Source organism: Cygnus olor, chromosome 9 (genome assembly GCF_009769625.2).
Source record: "Cygnus olor isolate bCygOlo1 chromosome 9, bCygOlo1.pri.v2, whole genome shotgun sequence".
NCBI classification, from domain to species: Eukaryota; Metazoa; Chordata; class Aves; order Anseriformes; family Anatidae; genus Cygnus; species Cygnus olor.
The window spans coordinates 16,395,211-16,413,991 of NC_049177.1; the positions used below are offsets into that span (position 1 = coordinate 16,395,211).

The following is an 18,781-nucleotide window of genomic DNA, read 5'->3' on the forward strand; positions in this document are numbered from 1 at the left end:
CGATTTTTCCCGTACCCTCCCCACAAGGAAAAACTTCATCAACCCGGGGAGTGACCTGCCGAAAGCCCCCTTCCCGAGGCACTTTGGGGTCTCTGTGCGAGCCACTCGCACAGCACTGGAGAAGAGCCCTGCGAGCCTGATGCTGTGGTGGTCTTTGCACATCAGGTGGGGTGTTGCTGGCACTACCACGCTGCAGGATGTGCCAGCAGCGTTTTGGCAGGCTGGCGTGCAGTTTTAACGTGCCGTGGGGCTGGTTTGCAGGGAGCATCCCACGTCCTCAGAGCAAACAGGTCTGGGCTTCCCCTGGTCAAACTGGCCAAAGCAAGAGCTTTTCCTTGGCTTTGTGCTTGCAGGGAGGAGCTCTTCAGCTGTCTTGCTGTACAAATCCCTTCCTGGAGCCCTTCTGCTTGTGGCTGGCTTCTGGAAAACCCCCGGCATGAGATCCATACCCGAAATTCTGTCAGAGGGGAAGGTGTGAGCAGAGAAACCCCAGGGCTGTGGGCTGCTGGGGACCTGCACCTTCCTGATGCCCCTGCTGCTGCTCCTGGCACGGCTCCTGGTGCTGACTGCACCCAGGGCTCTTCTCCCCCGGATAAAATGCAGGGCCACGAGCAGGATTCTGACCAGATGAGAGGAAATCCTTGTAAACGCAAAACCTGGGCAACATTAAGGCCAGACCTGGCTGTTGAACTGTGTCCGACTGTAGCTCTGGCATGCTGACATCTGCTCTCAGGATCCCCATGCTGGCATGGGACACCTCTTGCAACAACAGACCCTGATCTTTGGAAGAGGAGCCTAATCCTCCTGGTTTATCTCCCCCCAACCTGGTTATCAGCACTAGTCAATGAGTAAGTTACTTTTACTAAGAGCTAGGGCAGAAAGTCTCTCTGAGACCCTTGCCCAGGCTGTCCAGCCTCATGGTGCTGGCGTGGGGCAGTGTTTGCTAAGCCCGTTGTAGCTGGACCATGCATTTTCCTGGCTTAAAACTGGTGGCACACAGCGACCTCCCTGAGCTGCCCCACCTCGGCTGTGCCTGAGGAGCTGCTGGTGGCCAAGGTGAAAGTCAGGGAGCGGGCACGCTGGCTCTGCCACCTTAGGGGCACCTCTTGGGAATCACAGACCCCATGTGGCTGGGTGGGTGCATGGATTTCTGCTCTGCTTTCATCCTCGGCGCTCTGAGACCTCCATGTCCCACAGAGGTGCTCTGCAAGGGCAGCTGCCTATCGCTGGCACCTCTGAGCCATTCGTTCCCCATTAAACTGGGAGCTATTAAATGTCTGGGGGGGGAGTCTGGGACCTGTTTATGACACGGAATAGGGAAAGCGTTCACCACGTGTGCTGCGGGTAAGAGCTTCCTGGTTCACCTCCAGGCATGCCAACGCCGTGCCAGGGCCGGGCACTGCACTGGCCCTCACATGGCATTCATTCACTGTCGGCTGGCAGAGCTCACTCGTGGCCTCTTCCCTGTGCCGGGGCTGTTAAACATGTGCCAGCACTGAAATCCTAATTATAGCCCTGCACTTACCCCTGCAAACATCCCGTGCTCCCATGGGACGTGTCCCAGGGCTGGTGGGGCTGAGGGGCTGTGTTTGTGCTGGGGGGGATGCGGTGTTTGCAGAGGGGGAGCGAAGGGGGATTGCGTGGGAAGGGACCCCGAGGCGCAGCGTGTGGGGTGGGGACGCAGCTCGGCTTTGTGGTGCTTCTGGGGCTTTGTGCTCGTGCAGGAATTGGGGAACCTGTGAGCTGTGGGGTGGGTATGGCCCTTGGGGCGCTAACTGTTCCCCACGGCGTGGTGTTATCGCGGTTATAGCACAGCCAGCTGTGGGCTATAGCCCGAGGTGCCCACGGAGGCCACCCCACCGCCACCCTGTGTCACAGCGTGTCACACACTGGGGGTGCACATTACACCCGTGGGGCGTGCAGTCACCCCCTCCTCTATCAGTGCCTCACGCACGCCCCCTTTGCAACCCTCACATCCTCCTCTACCCCTTCCCACCTTCTTTCACCTGCCTTCCAGCACCTCCCGCGTTCGCCAGGGGGCCCGTGCCAGGGGCCTCGGCGTACCGGGGGGGGTGGGATGGCACCGGGGGGCTGCTTTGGGGCCGGTCGGGGTGGGATGGGGCCGGGGAGGGTGGGATGGGATGGGGCTGGGACGGGGCCAGCCCCTTGCGGAGCTCCGGGCCCGGTGCCGGGAGGCGGTCCGGGGGGCGGTGCGCTGCTGCGGGCCGGGCTCGGAGGAGGAAGGGGAGGCTGCGGAGGAGGCTGCGGAGGATGGAGGCTGCGGAGGAGCTGCGGGAGCTGCGGGCGCTGGTGGAGCGGGCGGGCGGGCGGCGGGCAGTGCTGCTGGTGGCCGAGGTGGCCGAGGGAGCTCCGGTGGCCTCCACCTTGGCCTCGTTCGCCCGAGACTTGCTGGGAGACGAGGCTCCTCCGGCACCGGGACCGACACCGGGACCGATACCGGGCTGCCCCTCCCGCTCCCGGTGCCGGTCCCGGGGCGGCGGCGGAGGGCGGCGGGCGCTGGCGGCGGGGCTGCTGCTGGTGCTGTGCCGCGGCGGGGCGGCGAGGGGCCGAGGGAACCGGGCACGGCTGCGGGAGGTGGTGCGGGACGTGCGGGGTCGCCTCCCCCCGGGGCCGCCGCCCGCCGCCGTCGTCGGTGTCCTCCTGCCCGGGGGGGACGGGGAGGACGCGGCCGTGCTGGACGCCACCCTCCGCCGCCACTTCCCGGCCCCGGGAACCGTGCAGGGGGCTCGCTACAGCCCCGGCAGCCCCGCAGCCCTCCAAGAGTGCCGTGCCGCAGCCTGCCGAGCTCTGCGAGCGGCCCTGCAGCACCCCGCAGGTACCGGGGGTACCGGGCACAGGGTGGGCATCCCGCCCGGGTGGGTCAGGGAGCCGCGTGGTGCTTCCCCGTGGGGTCTGTTCCATCCCGATGGGAGCCCATCCCAAGGAGAAGTGCTGCTTCTCCATGGGGTTTGGCCTTCTGCAATGGGATTTGCTCCGTTGGCCGGTGGGATCAGTCCCTCCTCGGTTGGACCTGGCTCTCCGCCACGGGAGCTGCGCCATTGCGGTGAGATCTGCCCCTCTCCGGGGAGATCTGGCTGTTCCCAAAGGGATCGGCTCCATGCTGGCAGGGTCTGAGCCTTCCCGGTGGGATCTGCCCCTTCCCGGTGGGAATCTCAGCCCTGGCAGCTGGGGAAGGTTGGGAAGCACTGAAGCAGCGCTTGGATGGCAGGGATGTGGCCTGTGGCAGCTGTGAGATGGTGGCACCCCGTGCTTACGTCCAGGGGACGGGGGCTTGGGGTGCAGCCCGTGCCGCAGGTCCTGCGGGAGGAAAGTGCTTGTGTCGGCTTCACGGAATGAGTTAGAACAAGTGGGTGTTTGGGTGTAAAACCACATGCTGTTGGTGGCCAGCGTGAGCACCGTGAGGGTGGCAGGATGAAAGCTGGGTGTCACCGGGGCCTTGAGGCGAGAGGCGAGGCGTGTTTGTGTGCAGGCACAGGGCGCTGGGCAGCTGGGCAGGCTCTGCCCCACGACAGCCACACAAAAAAATACAGGCTCACGTTAATCTTAGGCACTGCTTGTCTTGGGCTGTTCCCCTTTCTTCCTCCTTTAATTTTTCCCACTTTTCTCTCGCTCTGCTTCAAGTCCAGGCGCTCTGGCATTCTGCTCTTTCTGGGCCCTGCCCCTGAGGGGTCCCAGCGGTGCTCTGCAGCTCCACGGGGACAGCTCCTCTGTGACCCCAGGGACACGGGGACAGCCGGCTGCAGCTCAGGGGCTTCTTCCCATCGGTTCAGCTCAGGATCCTGGATCTGAATGCTGAGGGGCATTGAGGCCAGTGAGACCCACTGCATCCCCCTGGAGGGTGTGGAGCTGTCTTCTGCCAACCCTTTGCGCTGAGGCAGGCACGTTCCCCTTTCCATCTTCCCTCCTTCTGAAGGCTTTTGCTTTCCTCACATTGTTCCCGCTGCAAGAATTCCTTCTGGTGATCTCCCAGATGCCAGTGCACCCTCCAGTTCTGCTCTGGTGGGACAGCAGCTGCAGAGGCAAAAAACCATCCCTGCGTGTCACCTTTTTCCACCTTCGCACTGCTGGCACTTGCCTCAAAACATGTATCTTTGTGACTGGCTGTGGATTTGTGCTCCGTGCAGCTGTGGGGTTGGAGAGCAGTGGAGAAAGAGCAGCAGAAAGCCTGAGCAGGCGCTGCCAGCAGCCTGTTTGTGTGTGCTTTGTATGCGTCGTGGGTAGGAGGACTTAGCTTTAATTCACCTCTGACGGTGCTCTTAGTCATGTAAGTGTCCCATCGCCTGCATGTGCAATGAGGATGCTCCTCCACTGCAGGGTCAGCTTCTTTTCATGCCCATGTGAGCCCTATGTACCGAAACCTCCACGTGGCTCCTGCTGTGCCACTCTGGAGAGCTGGGGACCTGGCAGTGCCAGCCACATGGAGGAGAATGGGCTTCAGTGCGGCCTGGACTCCTTCACCCTGTGGCCTTCCCCCAGGAGAGTAATATATTTAGTGTAATGTGAGGGAGGAATGTATGAAATATGGGCCTGGGGCTGTAGAGCGCCCTGCAAAGCAGGTTCTAGGGGTGCCACAGAAAGATGTCATCAATGGGGGCTGAGCTTGTCACGTTCCCTTCTCAGCTTTGAAGTTTCCCTTCTCAGCTTTGAAAGGGGCTTGTGCTAAGCTGACAACAGATGCTCTTGCATCTGAATAAGGATACTGGGAGGATTGCAGAATATCTGCGTATAATTTGTAAGGCTGTGTCCATGTGCTTGTGCCCTTTTTATTTCAGACCAGCCTAAGTGCCCTTTCCTCATCCAGCACATCACTGCCCTGCTCTGCCCAGGAGAGCCACCCTGGCACTGATCCCCTTGCTGGGAAGGTCCCAGGCTCTGTTCATTGTGTGGTGGAGCTGGGACGGGAGCAGCAACGGGGCTCACGTGCCTCAGATCTCAGCAGGAACGAGCCAGGTGCCCCGGTGTGCGCGGAGCCCCCGAGGGCTGTGAGGAGGGGATGTGTTTGTGGCTGCAGGTTTTGGTTTGTGGACGGGTAGGAAACACGGCTAATGTAAACCTTTTGGTGTCGCAATGGTGCGATAAGACGAAGGACGCTGAAACGGTTTATCATTTGTCACTGGGAGATAAGATCTGATTAGGAGGTGAAAGGCTGTGAGGTATTTCAATGGGGATGCTGAGCTGCTGCTCTTGGAGACTGTACAAAATGAGCTGTTGTAGTGTTTGCAAGCTTTCATGTTATAGTGAAACACTACAGCAGCTTGGAAGTAACTTGCTGTGACCTTCATTGTCCTCCAGAATAAAATGCTGTATGTGGATGGAGGCCACATGCTCTCTGCACCTTGCAAGCGTTACAGCTTTAGTTCTTTGGTGTCCTGCAAGCCCCTGCTCCCCACGGGAGTGCTGAATAAAGGGGGGAGCAGTCAGTAGGTCGAGGTGGCAGAAGCTGTGTGGTAATACAAAAGAAAAACTTCCTTCTGCAGGAGTGCTCTAGCCGTGTTAGTCCTCAGGACCGCCACGTGCGCTGGCTGAGCCCTTGCCAGGTTTCTCTTCCTGGGCCGCCAGCGGTTGTGTCCAAACCAGCGTCTGTTGGGGGAAACGAGCCTTTGGGGTGGGTTCTGGCAGCCCTGTGGCACAGTTTAAACCAACACTGGGGACAAATTTCCAGGCACTGGAAGCCTGAGATAAGGATTTCCAGGAGCTGCCCTGTGCTTTTCAGCAAGGAGGGCCCCAGTTTTGCTGCTGGAGGGGGTGAGTCGGGAGGTGGGGGAGCACGGCGCAGACCCAGCACTGTTCTGAACTGGTCTTCTCTCATTTGTCCAGAAGAGGAGAAGGAGAGGGAGAGGTGGAGGCTGCCTGCCTTCCTGCAGTGCGCTTCTTGGAGCCGGAGGAGCCGGAGAAAAGGCCACATATCGAAAGATGCAAACAACGTTCATGAAGGTATGCCCAGCTCCCGTGAGTACACCTTGTGTGACTGCTGGAGGTTCCTCACCGACTCCCTGGTGGTCCTCATGCCCACACCCCTTGCTGGTGGCCTCCTGAAGCCAGCTCCAGCTCCAGACATCTCTTCTCTGGCTCAGTTTTGGCCAGAACATAAAGACACCTGGCAGCTGTGTCTGCTGGCCTTTCACTTGTCTAAATAATGGCACTCTGGGCCCAGTGTCCAGCTACGCCCCTGGAGGACTGCTGGGCTCAGCTGCGTTTTGCAGGATATCCTGGCGACACGACTGCTCTGCATCCACGCAGTGAATTGGAAGCATCACCCCGATCTTACGTGATGTTTTCTGCAAATACTGCTGGGAGCAGCGTTCCCAAACCACTTGCATTTGGGGCTGGCAGGGATGAGCACGAGGGCGGTCAGCCCTGGGCTCACTGATTCGAAGGAAATTGTTCAGGCGTGGTGTGGAAATCCATGCTGCTGCACGGAGCGTGTGAGCAGGGGGGGTCCTCTGTAAAAAAGCATGAGGGTCTGAGAAAACAACTGAAATGGCCAATTTGTGCAGCTTTGAGACAGCTCCTCTCGGGGAAGACAGCGGCTCAGAAAATTGATGTGCCTGATCTTGCAGTCGATGCCAGGCAGGCAAAGCCTCATACCTGCACAGAGCATTTTGAGGTTGCTGAGTCTGCAGGAGTCCGTGGGGCTGTCTGCAGGGATGCTGCTCCTTTGCTCATGGGTCACCTCTACTTGGTGAAGTGATGCTGAGTTTGGAAAACAAAACGAGAATCCATTATGAAAAAAAAGCAGCTGTGCTTAGGTTGTGAGAATATATCAATTGCTTCATCCCTACGCTTTATTTCTGTGTTGGTTTAAGTTGCAGTTTACACGAGGAAGGGTTTCCCACCCAGCTCTCCTTTGACCCCTCTGTGCTCTTTGCAGATGACCAGCAGGACCCCCAGGAAGTGGCTCTGACCAGCCTGTCTCCCAACGGAAACTACGAAGAAGCTGCAGGAGGCACGGGCACCTAGAGCTGCGGGGCACCCGGCACGATCCATGCCCCGGTCCTGCCTGGCTGGTGTGGAGCAGCGGGAGGAGGAGCTGCTGTGTGCCTGCTCACGCTCTCCTCGCAGAGCCCACTGCTCCCAGGAGATGCTGGAATTCGCCAGGGTCTTCCACGGCTGCCAACAGCCTCCGAGGTCCATGCCAGAGCCACCCCTTGCCCTGCGCCCTGCTGCCTGGGGGGTGCCTGCAGGTGCCGGTGGACACTGGGCTTTGGAGAAGCCCTTTGGGCATGTACCCTGGGCAAGGTGACGTGGGGACTTTGGGTGTCAGTCTGCATGAAGAAAGGGGAATGCTTGCTAATTTAGAGCAAAATTCCCCACCGAGATTGCCAGGGCTGGCCTCTCAGGCAAACAGTCTGCTGCCTTGTTTTCATGCGTTATTGCTGTTTTGAAGTTCCTGCCCTCTCTCTGATCAAGAAAAAAAAAAAAAAAAAAGGAAAAGACAACACGGTGACATGAAGACTGCAGTGGGACTAAATATGAGGTCTTGGCCAGCTGAAAAGGCTTAGATGTATATAAGCTATGTGAAGAAACGTTTAAGCAGTTCCAAAAGGCTACCCCTAGTCTGTGGAGCAACAAAATTACAAATCCTTGGTTTACAGGGAATATTGTTATAACGGTAGAATACCTGTATTATGCTTATTTTAATGCAACAGAAAACGGGTCTTGGTTTGCTTGCGGCACAAGCTGCTGGGCTGTGTTTGCTCCTGGCTGTCCCTTTGGAGTTTCACCCAGCTCAGGCCAGAAGCTTCAGCCCCTCACGTCCTGCCTCCCCGTTCCCTGCTGGATGACGGCAGTGCGTCCTCCCTGCGTGTCCGTCTGTCTTCTTTCTCACTTCTTTTTCCCAGTGGCAGCAGAGTGTCTGCAGTACTGCCAGCTCCAGCCAGCACTCCCCTCCAGCAGCGTGCCTTTGGCTTTTCTCAAGCTTTTACCCGAAGCAGGGGCTGGGTTTGTCACCCGGCTCTGCTTGTGACCGTGAGCGGTCTTCCCGTGCCTCAGTCTCCCCACCAGCAGGGTGGGGATGGCGACGCCTTGCCTACCTCACCAGGGTGACGATGGTAACGCTGAGGCTAGAGTCGTTGCCCTTCGTGATGGTGCTGCTCTGCCCTTCGGGCTGGGAGAGGTGAATCTTTATTTTCTTGCAGTATTTGGCCTTTGCCACCCAGAATGTACCAATGAAGAAGAGACCCACTACAGATCTGCAGTTAAACCGCAGTGTTACAGAATCCCAAAATCATCTAGGTTGGAAGAGACCTCCAAGATCACCGAGTTACAAATCCAATGGATTTATTTACTGGTAATTTATAGGTCAATCATTGCACATTTCTCTCGCACTGAAATTTGCATTGAAACTGATGAAGTGCCAGTGATGTAGAGGTGTGAGTGGGAATGCGTTTGACCCCAAGTATTTTTTTTCCTTTGACTGAAGAGCGAAGTAACTTTTTTTTTTCCTGTATTAAGTGGGTACACGATGGTGCTGTATTAAATTTTACATGTTTAATTGATTTCATAATTTAAGGGCTCTGTTATTCTAGGTGTTTGCTGTAAAGAATAAAGACATTTCATTTCTGAATTACAAATTGCTTGTTTGTTTACTATAGCGTCGTCTTCAAACTAATGTTATACATGGATTAAATGATGTTTCTCTAAATTTAAATAAAACGAGTGTTAGGAGGGAATGGAAGTGACCCCGGTGTATGGAACCTAGACGAGCTCAGGCGGGCTGCTTGCCTGTGGGCAGCAGGTAAGATTGGAGGAAGTAAAAGCAACTGCCTACGAGGAGCAGAACTGGCCCCCTCCTGCACCATGGGTTGGGCTCTGGTACTTTTCCTTAATAACTTTCACCACGGCCACAGGTTTCGTTGAGGAATTCAAGCCCACCAGAAAATCATTTTTCCTATTTGGCAGAAAACCAACGCTGCCCATTCGGACACTGAGCTGCTGCCGTGTAGCAGCACCGCTGTTGAGCTGGATTTCTGTAGCGCAGCCCCAGCAGCCCGACGTGCCCATACAGGGCCCTGGGCTGGGGCACCTTCGGCTCAGGGGCGGTGTGGGAGATAGGGGTGCTGCCCTGTGCTGTAACCACTGACTGCTGCGGGAAGGACTGGGGTGAAGGACTGGGAAAGCGGATTTGGGTAATTATTGGGGAAAGATTGGGGGAAGGGGATCGGGGGGAAGGATGGAGGGGAAGGATTGGGTGAATTATTGGGGAAGGATTGGGGGAAGAAGATTGGGGAAGGATGGAGGGGAAGAATTGGGGGAATTATTGGCGAGGGGGATTTGGTAATTATTGGGGAAGGATTGGGGAAGGGGACTGAGGGAAAGGTGGGTGGGAAGGGGATTGGGGGAAGGGGATTTGGGTAATCATTGGGGAAGGGTTGGGGGAAGAAGATGGGGGGATGGATTGGGGGAATTATTGGGGAAAGCTTGGGGGACGGATTTGGGGAAGGACTGGGAAAAGGGATTTGGGGAATTATTGGGAAAGGATTGGGGGAAGGATGGGGGAATTATTGGGGAAGGATTGGGGAAAGATTGGGGAAGAAGATGGAGGGAAGGACTGAGGGAATTATTGGGGAAGGATCTGAGGAAGGATTGGGAAAGGGGATTTGGGGAATTATTGGGAGAGGACTGGGGAAAGGGATTGGGGGCAGGATGGGAGATTTATTGGGGAATTATTGGGGAAGGATGGGGTAACGACGAGGGCAATCACTGGGTAAGGACGGGGCAGGGATGAGGGGGGGCCTGGAGCAGCCCCGCCCCCCGCCCCCTGAGGCGCGAGGCCCCCTCGCCGCCGCCATGAGCGGGGGCTGAGAGCCGCCCTCCGCGCGCCTGCCCAGCGGGCGCCTTTCCCAGCAGGCGCTGTGCGCGGCCACCTCCTCCCGCCAGCCGCGGGCGCCCTGCCGGAAGGGGACCTCGGCGGCACTTCCGGGCCGGGCGGCAGCGGAGCGGCGGCGGCGGCGGCGCGGCGGCGGGGGCAGCGCTGTAGTGCCGCGGCGGGGCCGGGCGAGGCGGGGCGGAGCTGGGCGCCACCTCCGTCCGCGGGCCGCCACCATGATCACCTCGGCCGGTGAGGGAGCCGAGCGGGGCCGTGCCGCCCGCCGGGGTTTCGCTGAGTCAGGGCCGGCACCGGGCGCCGCCGTAGGCCGCGGGGGGGGGGCCGCTGGCGGCACTCGAGTGGGGGGGGGGGGGGGGCGCAGCACGGGGACCCCCCCGCCCTCCACCCCCCCGCCCTCCACCCCCCGGTTCCTGCACCCGCCGCCGTCGCCTCAGCGAGGCTCGGAGGGAGCGGGGCCGTGGCCGCTGCCGGAATCGGCGTCCCGTAGAAGCCCGGCCCGGGGGTGGGGGGGCGCCGGTGTTTGGCGGAGCTCTGTAAGGCACCGAGCGTGGCCCCCGGCCCCGGGAGGGAAACGAGGCGGGGGAGCCGCGGGGTGATGTCTCTGGGGGGGGGGTTGGTCCTGACCCCACAGAGGCCTTGTGGAGGGAGGGGGAGACTAGAGGGCCCGGGGAAAGGGGGGTGGGGGGGTGGGGGGCGAGGCGTTAAGCGCTGCCTCTGGGCCTGCTGGGGTCTTTTATAGAGTGAGAAAATACAAAAAGCGTTTCCGAGGGCGCTCGGGACAGAAATCATCGCGTGGCTGAGTGCGGCTTTGCGGGGGAAACAATGCAGGGGGTAACGGCCTGCACGGAGCTCTCTCTTTCCGAAGCCTTTGTTTTGCGTTTTAGGTTTTGTTTTAATTGAGAAGAAGTAGGAATTAGTGTTAAAGGGCTTTTAAAAAGGGGGAAGCGGTGTGTTGAAGAGCAGTAAGATTGCTTTTACCACAAATGCAGGAGCTTACAAAAGCAAAACGTGTACTCGGAGCAGAGTAGCAGAAAACCACAGGAAGGAGGAGTGCTGCCTGGCCTGCCTGTAGAGCTCCAAATAAACCTCGATCCTACAGCTCCTGTTCATATCCGACAGAGATCAGATCCTTGTTTCTGCTGCCACCCGCCTTATTCACATGTGAACGCTGTGCTTTTTTCCGGATGTCAGTAGGCGAAACAGTTACAGCGCTCCCCACACCCTTCCCGAGTTCTGAGCCCTACACCTCTTGGCTCTTATTGCTCAACACCCCAGTTTGTTCCGAAGCCCTAAAAGCAGGGCTCCTGGTGCAGGACCCAGCGCTCAGGCACAGGCGTGTGGGTGCCAGGCGGAGGGAAGGATTGCCTCGGGTCTGCCGGGAGACGTCCTCACTTACACGTCTCAGCGTGAAGCTTGGTTCTATGCCTCCTGGTGCAGCCGTGCGATATTGCTGATCGGGTTTCACCTGAATTGACCCTACTGCTGTGGTTCCTTCCTGTGTCGTATGTTTTAGCTGTGTTCCATGCCCTCCTTTTAGATCCCTCCCCCCTTGGGTTCCTCCCTCTCTTCCCAGTTTGTCAAAATCTTGTGCAAGCCTGGCTCTGCCCTTCGGTAGCCTTTCTGGCCTTTGTAACCTGGTGTCTTCTGCAGATTTAAAAAGGCTATCAATCTATGTGACAAGTGGAAGATTAAAAGCAGGGAATTGTGTTGAATTTTGGGCACATCCTCTGTGTGGATGCGCCTTTTCAGCTGCATCCTTGCAGTCTGACGATGAACCACCTGTAACCACTCTTCAGAGTGAGCTCTTGAAGGAACCGTGGGCTTCTCTTCCAGTTATGTCAGTTTCTGTAGCTGTTTGTACAAATGTTCTGGGACAGCGTCAGGAACCATGATAAAGCTGAGAGATACGATGTCTTCTCTTCGCTATGAGGCTTGTTTTTGTGCTACGAAAAAGGTTAGATGTTTTGAAGTGATCTTTATTCCCGTTAGGTGAGATGGAAGTGACTTGCTAGTGAACAGCCAGCAAACTAGTGATGGAGCTGGAAGTAAACTCCAGGTTCTCTGAGTTCCCATCTCATACGTTTTCCTCTAAAAGGATCATCGCTTATAAAGAGTGTACCTTTCCACTTATAAATTCTGAGCTTTTATGTTCATCTTTAATATAAACGTGGATCTGGCCTTTGAATTTTGATATTGAGAATTTTAAACCAGCATTCCGGAGACATCCTTCTTTCATCATCTTTTGGTTTTGAGCTAAATTCACCTTTAAAGCAGAGTCCCAAACTGACTGTGATCTTGTTTTGCAGCTGGAATTATCTCTCTTCTGGATGAAGAAGAGCCACAACTCAAGGTAACCTCAATGCTGCTGATTATGTCTGGGAACAAATAATAGCAAATGCATTATGCTGACAGCATTATGTTCCAGTCAGAAGTGATTGGATCTCAGTAACTGTAACGGTTGGACAGCAACAAATCATAGCCAGCTTGAAAGCTGAAAGAAAAGGCTTAAATAACATGGTAACAGATGGCAAACTCCCTGCTTCTGAACACGGAACAAACTGGAGCTTTGCCGAAGCTCCCAGTTCTCTGATGGTAATGGGGAATTTGTTACTTACATGCGTGCCAGAGGCTGCGTTTTGACTATGCAAAATTCAAAGCTGAAGAATATCAAATTTTACAGGTCTCCAATTGTGCTAAAAACAATAATCGCATTTAGTTTTCTCTTGAAAGAAAAACACGTCGGTAGCAGAAGAGAACAGCAGTCAGAGCTCTGCAGTCCGCAGTGTATAAATCCATATGAATCCAGACAGCGCTGAACACCGAAAGTGGTGACGTACTGATTTTGGAAGGGGGAGGTGCATCTTATAATATTGGCAATCCCCTGAATATTTCACTTGGAAACGTTTATAGGTGGTGATAGACCTGAATAAACCCTGCTTTTGCTCTGAGCTGACTGCAGGTGGGCTGATTCTAGTCCGGATGTCGTTCATCTGCCCAAGCGCTGTGTCCAAATTCATAATGATGGCTGGTGTAGACCACAGCCAGAGTTCTGTGTGCTGCGCTAAGGTTGCCACAAATGCTTTCAAAACTTCATATTTTTAGGAATTTCAGCTGTCAGTTATTTTGTCCAGTCAGTCATCACAAAGAGACCATGGGAAGGGGCGTCGGGGTTGTCTGCCTTAGAGAACAGCCTTTTCTTTGCAAAGGAGTTACAAAGATCAGTGAATGTGTACAAAGATCTTTTAAAGTAGAACATGCTGCTTAAATGCGTCAGTTTTTATCGTATTAGTCTTACTTCGCACATCCTTTTTATCAAGGAAAGGTAATAAATGCATTTTTTTATGTAATATGACTTTTTTTTCTCCATTTTCTGTAGGAGTTTGCTCTTCACAAGCTGAATGCTGTTGTCAATGACTTCTGGGCAGAAATCTCTGAGTCAGTGGACAAAATGTAAGAGAAAATGCTCACTACTGTAGGGTGTGCTGCTTTAAAAGAATACGAGATATAAATGGATGTAGTTTTCCCTGTTTGATACTGGCTAGTATAGAATTTAGCCTCGTGCTTCCTGGAAAGTACTAATTGAAGTGGTTTTGGGGTTGGTGCTGTGGTGCCAAAGATGAAAGTTCAGTCACGTTGTTACGTGGCCTCGAGAACAGGGCACGCAGAGTTGATGTTCTTCCCTCTCTTCATTTCAGTGAAGTTCTCTATGAAGATGAGGGCTTCCGGAGCCGGCAGTTTGCTGCTTTAGTTGCTTCCAAAGTGTTTTACCACCTGGGAGCTTTTGAGGAATCGCTGAACTATGCCCTGGGAGCAGGTGACCTCTTCAACGTCAATGACAACTCGGAATATGTGGAGACGATCATTGGTAAACAACTGCTGCTGCAAAAGAAAAGCTCTTGTGTTGCCAAAACGACTGTACCGTAGAGATTTCACTTCTTTAGCTGCTTTTCTCCATATTCCTCTTCCTCTTATATTCATTCAAACTGATGCTGCAGCTACTTTTATCCAGTTTATTTTTGTGTTTTTTCCCATCTGCTTTGGGATTTTTTAATAGAACTCACTTAGGAGTTCTGGCAATCTTTTCCTGTTCTTAACTGTTATCTCGCTGCAAGTTCCTCACCGCAAGATTGCTTTGCTTGTGTGTTTTCCCTTCTCTCATTTGTGTTCTGATGTCATTGTTAATGTCAGCATAACCTTGGAAATAATCAGCTAATAAAAGTAGCTGCACGCCTGAGGGGCACAATTTTATTGTTCCCCCCTTAAACAAAATAGCAAGTCGTGTGTAAGTTGAAAGTTTTTTTTTTTTAACGTATTGACCACTTGTATCGGTTGCCCTTGAGAGGATTTGATGGACAAGGGCTGGCTTTCAGTCTCCCCAGCTAATGCTTACAGTGGATCTGGGAAGTCTCCTACTGCTGTTTCTGCATTTATTTAAAACACCCTGCTGTTTGAACAAAGAACATGTCCTTGGTTCCATTTTGAAAATAACTTATTGGTTTCAGTGCTAAAATCAGAGTTTGTTAGGAGCGGTAGGCATCTTCTGCTATCGTTCGCGCCTTCGACTACACAAATAGCTCTTGTGCCTCATCTTCACACAGTTTCCTGTACAGTGTGTTTTGCTGGTGGAATGCGTGTACGCACGTGCCTTCCAGATGAACAGACCAGCGTGGTGAGCACCAGGTTACCTCGTTCAGAATAAATCGATACTCTGGCTGTGATTGAATTTTAGGTAGAAGAGTTTGGGTGGTTGTTTTAAAATGGGGTAATTACTTGAGATAGAAGTGTTTAGGTACCTCTGTAGAGACTGTGATCTTCTACTGAATTGGTTGACTTCAGTGCCAGTGGCGTAGGTGTATTTTGACAAGATGAAGGTGTCTGTATTGTTAGTCTTGCAGGTATGCATAGACATCTAAATGTCTTAAGTGATAATTGCTTATTTCCACCCCCCCCACCCCGCTGGTCTCTGGCTGTTTTCCAACCTATGTGAAAACTGCAAACATCTAAGAAGCTGACATCTTTTCCCCGACAGTTGTTTAATATCTTTTCAGCAAAGTGTATCGACCACTATACCAAGCAGTGTGTGGAGAACGCGGAGCTGCCGGAAGGGGAGAAGAAACCTGTCGATGAAAGGCTAGAAGGGATAGTGAACAAAATGTTCCAGCGATGCTTGGATGACCACAAGTACAAGCAGGCGATTGGCATTGCACTGGAGACGCGCAGGCTGGACATCTTTGAGAAAACAATCCTTGAATCGGTACGTGCAAGAGACAGGATGTGCATACAGCTAGGCTTTTCCAGGCGTGGATCCAGAAGTGAAGTGCAAGATCTGTGTTGCTTTGGAACTTGATCTGTTTTGTGTGGGCAAGATAAGAGATGAAACCTGGGGGAAGCGTTTATGCAGTTTTTGTGAAGGGGAGTGAGTTGGGGCAGGGGGTTCACTTCAACATCTTCATGGAAGACAAAGCTGCTCAAGACTATCAATTAAGCAGTTATCAAGAGACCACTAGCTTAAAAAAACTGCTGAGCTGCAAGCTGCTGGGGGAAGATTCCCAGAAAGCCCAGATGCATGCTGTTTTCTTTAGGTATTCCCTGTCAGCTACTAGCAGAGGTATGACACTGATACGATACAGACTGTAGGTCTGGCCTAATGTAAGAAAAACTTTTATTTTGTTGTGCCTGACATCTGCTGTGATTCAGTAGAAGGGATCTTTAGGGATAGGTAAGTGATTTATTTATGACAGGTTAATAATAATAATTAAAAAAAAAACAATAATAAAGAATATCCAGTTGCTGGGTGAGGTGCTCTAATTCTCAGAAAATGGCCGTGTGCAAACTTAGCCCGCCCTGACTGCAGGGCAGTACAGTCTGGCTTTAACATGCCTCACTGAGGGTTTAAGATAAGTCATTTTACCAAGACATGGCATTAAGAGAAGCATGCCTGTAGTCATTTGCAGCAATTCTGTGAGTATGTCTCATCTCGTTGTGCTGCGGTGTCTCAGTCCTATGCCAGAACAAGTAAATCCTTTAGATTATACCACTTTGTAGTTTAGAGCTTTCCAGTATTCTTGGATGTCTCCTATTTCTGTATCTGGGAGTGATAATCATCAGGCATCCGTCTTGCTTTCCTTGCTCCCTTTACTGTGCTATGCCTTTACTAACTTCATATTACAAATAGCTTATTTCAAATTGCCTTTCTGAAGTCTAGCACTGAAATCTGGTTCCCAGTCTCTAGCAAGAAACAGGTGTGTTGGAGATCTTTTCTTGATCCATGATTTGGTTTGCTGACATATTTTAATGCAGTGAATTGCAACAGGAAAGCAAACAGGAAAGGTGAAGAGGGGGAAATAAGTATCGAACTTTTAAATGAATCTTTTGCATATTTTAGGTCTAAATTAAAGACTCAATTTAACTACTGAATTGAATATTTGTCCCATACATTTTCTGGTAGCATTTTTTTCTTTAAATTGCAATATACCAGTATATAAGCTTTTCTGAAGATGGGTCTTCTGCAGAGAAGATTTTTCTGAAAAGGGAAAGTGTGAAGTTTTATGTGTGTGTGTCTTCTCTGCTCTGCTTTTTTAAAATGGAAAGGAGGTAGCTTTATCCCAATCTCTAAATCCTTTCTTTTCAATCCAAAGCTAAACTTCATCTCTCTGACTTTTGTTTCAGAATGATGTTCCTGGGATGCTAGCCTACAGCTTGAAGCTCTGTATGTCTCTGATGCAAAATAAACAGTTCCGTAATAAAGTCTTGAGAGTTCTAGTTAAAATCTACATGAATCTAGAGAAACCAGACTTCATCAACGTGTGCCAGGTAAAATTCTCAGAGTGCTGTTTAAAGATCACTCAGAAGTTGTTGTCTTTGTAGATTTCAAGTCAAGTACATCTTTGATTATTTTTTTTTTCAGTTAAATGAAATACTTTTTCCTGGTTGAATAATTCAAGTGTATATTATAATGAAATGAACGCGAAAAAACAGATGGAAATACTGTACACTTGATCAATTAATAGTGAAATGTGTTCAAAGGCAGTTTGGAGACACAGACAGCTGATTATTTCAAGCCTCTGTAGGGAGTATCAGATGGCAGCTTCACAGTTTGGAATTTTATTTATTCTGCCAAAAAAACAATTGCTTTTTTTTATAAGCTGTTGTCTGAATACATTCAGACAACCAGATATCAAATTACTCAGATTCTCAAGCATTTGACAATATTGGTATACCATGTACACATGACTTAGGAGTGTTATGTCTGATTCATTTTTAGCTGAGACAACCCTACAAAATGACTGATACTTTAATGTGCTTTGGAAATTTCTGTGTTTAGTAGGGTAACATGGTCAGCTTACAAAGATAATGTTTTTAAACTGACCTGTGAGAACTCCTTGAAGATTCTTATTACCTCCTATGAGAGAGAGGGAATGGTTCTTTCTATGAAAGAATGTTCCATGGAAGCAGCAGATCAGGCAATAGGGAAAATGGAGTGTGGCCTCACATGGTGTTGCTTTTTCATTCTGAAGTAGATGATGTCTTCTGATTTTTTTTCTGTTTCCCTTCCTCTCTTTCAGTGCCTGATATTCCTGGATGACCCACAGGCTGTAAGCGACATCTTGGAGAAACTGGTGAAGGAAGATAACCTTCTCATGGCCTACCAAATTTGCTTTGATCTGTACGAAAGCGCTAGCCAGCAGTTCTTGTCCTCTGTGATCCAGAATCTCCGCACTGTCGGAACTCCCATTGCCTCTGTGCCTGGATCTACCAACACCGGCACTGTCCCTGGATCAGAGAAAGACAGGTGGGGGCATTGGCTTGAGAAAAGGCAGAGTTGTTCCGTTACAGTGCTGCTGTGGTGGAGCCTCCTGTTCTGTGTATGGCTCTCCATTACAAGCAGTTGAGTTATTCCATTTAAATTAGGGTAATAGACATAAAATTGTATGTTACCGGCATCCACTGTTTGCGAAAATGCATTTCCTGTGCAGTTGAGGCAAGCATGGTGCACTTGTGTGGCTTGAGTAGCTCAGCTAATGAGCAGTAATGAATTAAGCCGTAGTGTGAGTTGCTCTGGAGTGCTCTGATGTTGTACGGTCTTTGCAGAAGTTGGTAGGGCTAAGGAACGAGTGGGTGTGAGCATGATGCAGGTTTGGCTTTAGATTGTAGCTATTCCCATACCTGCTTGTGTGAAGGGTGAGTTCAGAGATGATATTGTGGTATTGTAGACCCTTTTGTACTTCCAGCAAAAAGAGGTAGTTCAAATGTAGTCTAAGTTTTGTTGAAGTCATGACTCTTAAAACTTGTTCAGTCATCAGCATCACTGGATATTAGCTGTAGAAACCCCTGATAAAAAAGAATAAAAAAAAAAAAACATCTAAAATTGGCAGCAGTAATCCCTCAATCCTTTTTATTTTTATTCTTTGTTTAGTTACAAGTAATAGGCATAGATAGCTTTGTTTTAAACCCCTCTTTATAGGGGGCTGGCAAAGGCTGCTGCCCAGCAGGGATTCGGTGCGAGTTTGTGTTCCAACTGCTCTTTAATCTCCAGAGCTGTCATGGCTGTATGCAGCCTGACCCTGTACCATCTTTGACAATGGGTGATGGAAAATGCTGCCTAGATCAAGGCTGGCTAAGTGCGAGAGCTTATGCGGTTGTGAGGAGCTGATTCTAAAAGCTTATAAATCAGTAATATGGATATAGCAAGCAGTATTTCACTAGAGAAGAAGAGAGAATAAAAGCCAAGGCACAAAGTAATTGATAAATCCCTCTTTGAAGCATTAGGACAAGATGCTAACAGCAGCTTAACATCTTTTGTTTCCCCTTCAACGCTCTTGTATTCATCCTAATAGCGATGAGCTCAAGGCTTTTGGGTGAGGACATAATTATCCTTGCTGCCTGGTTGCTGACCCTGTTTTCTCACTTGTCTCTGCCTGTTCATTCCAT

General features: G+C 51.7%; 2 protein-coding genes across 2 annotated transcripts in view; both read left to right on the top strand.

The window, feature by feature from the left end:
- The first annotated feature begins 2,251 nt into the window (after positions 1-2,251).
- Positions 2,252-8,584, top strand: C9H2orf72 (chromosome 9 C2orf72 homolog). Its single transcript, XM_040567831.1, has 4 exons — positions 2,252-2,836; positions 5,839-5,955; positions 6,893-8,229; positions 8,285-8,584. The coding sequence occupies exons 1-3, from the start codon at positions 2,272-2,274 to the stop codon at positions 6,979-6,981; spliced, it is 771 nt and encodes a 256-aa protein (XP_040423765.1). The 5' UTR covers positions 2,252-2,271; the 3' UTR covers positions 6,982-8,229; positions 8,285-8,584.
- Positions 8,585-9,925: 1,341 nt separating this feature from the next.
- PSMD1 (proteasome 26S subunit, non-ATPase 1) overlaps positions 9,926-18,781 on the top strand; it is a 72,250-nt gene continuing 63,394 nt past the window's right edge. The window contains exons 1-7 of the mRNA XM_040567833.1: positions 9,926-10,081; positions 12,157-12,200; positions 13,227-13,300; positions 13,546-13,715; positions 14,899-15,104; positions 16,520-16,663; positions 17,416-17,642. Of these exons, the coding sequence (XP_040423767.1) occupies positions 10,066-10,081; positions 12,157-12,200; positions 13,227-13,300; positions 13,546-13,715; positions 14,899-15,104; positions 16,520-16,663; positions 17,416-17,642 (881 nt within the window). The 5' untranslated portion in view covers positions 9,926-10,065. The remainder of the gene's footprint in view (positions 10,082-12,156; positions 12,201-13,226; positions 13,301-13,545; positions 13,716-14,898; positions 15,105-16,519; positions 16,664-17,415; positions 17,643-18,781) is intronic.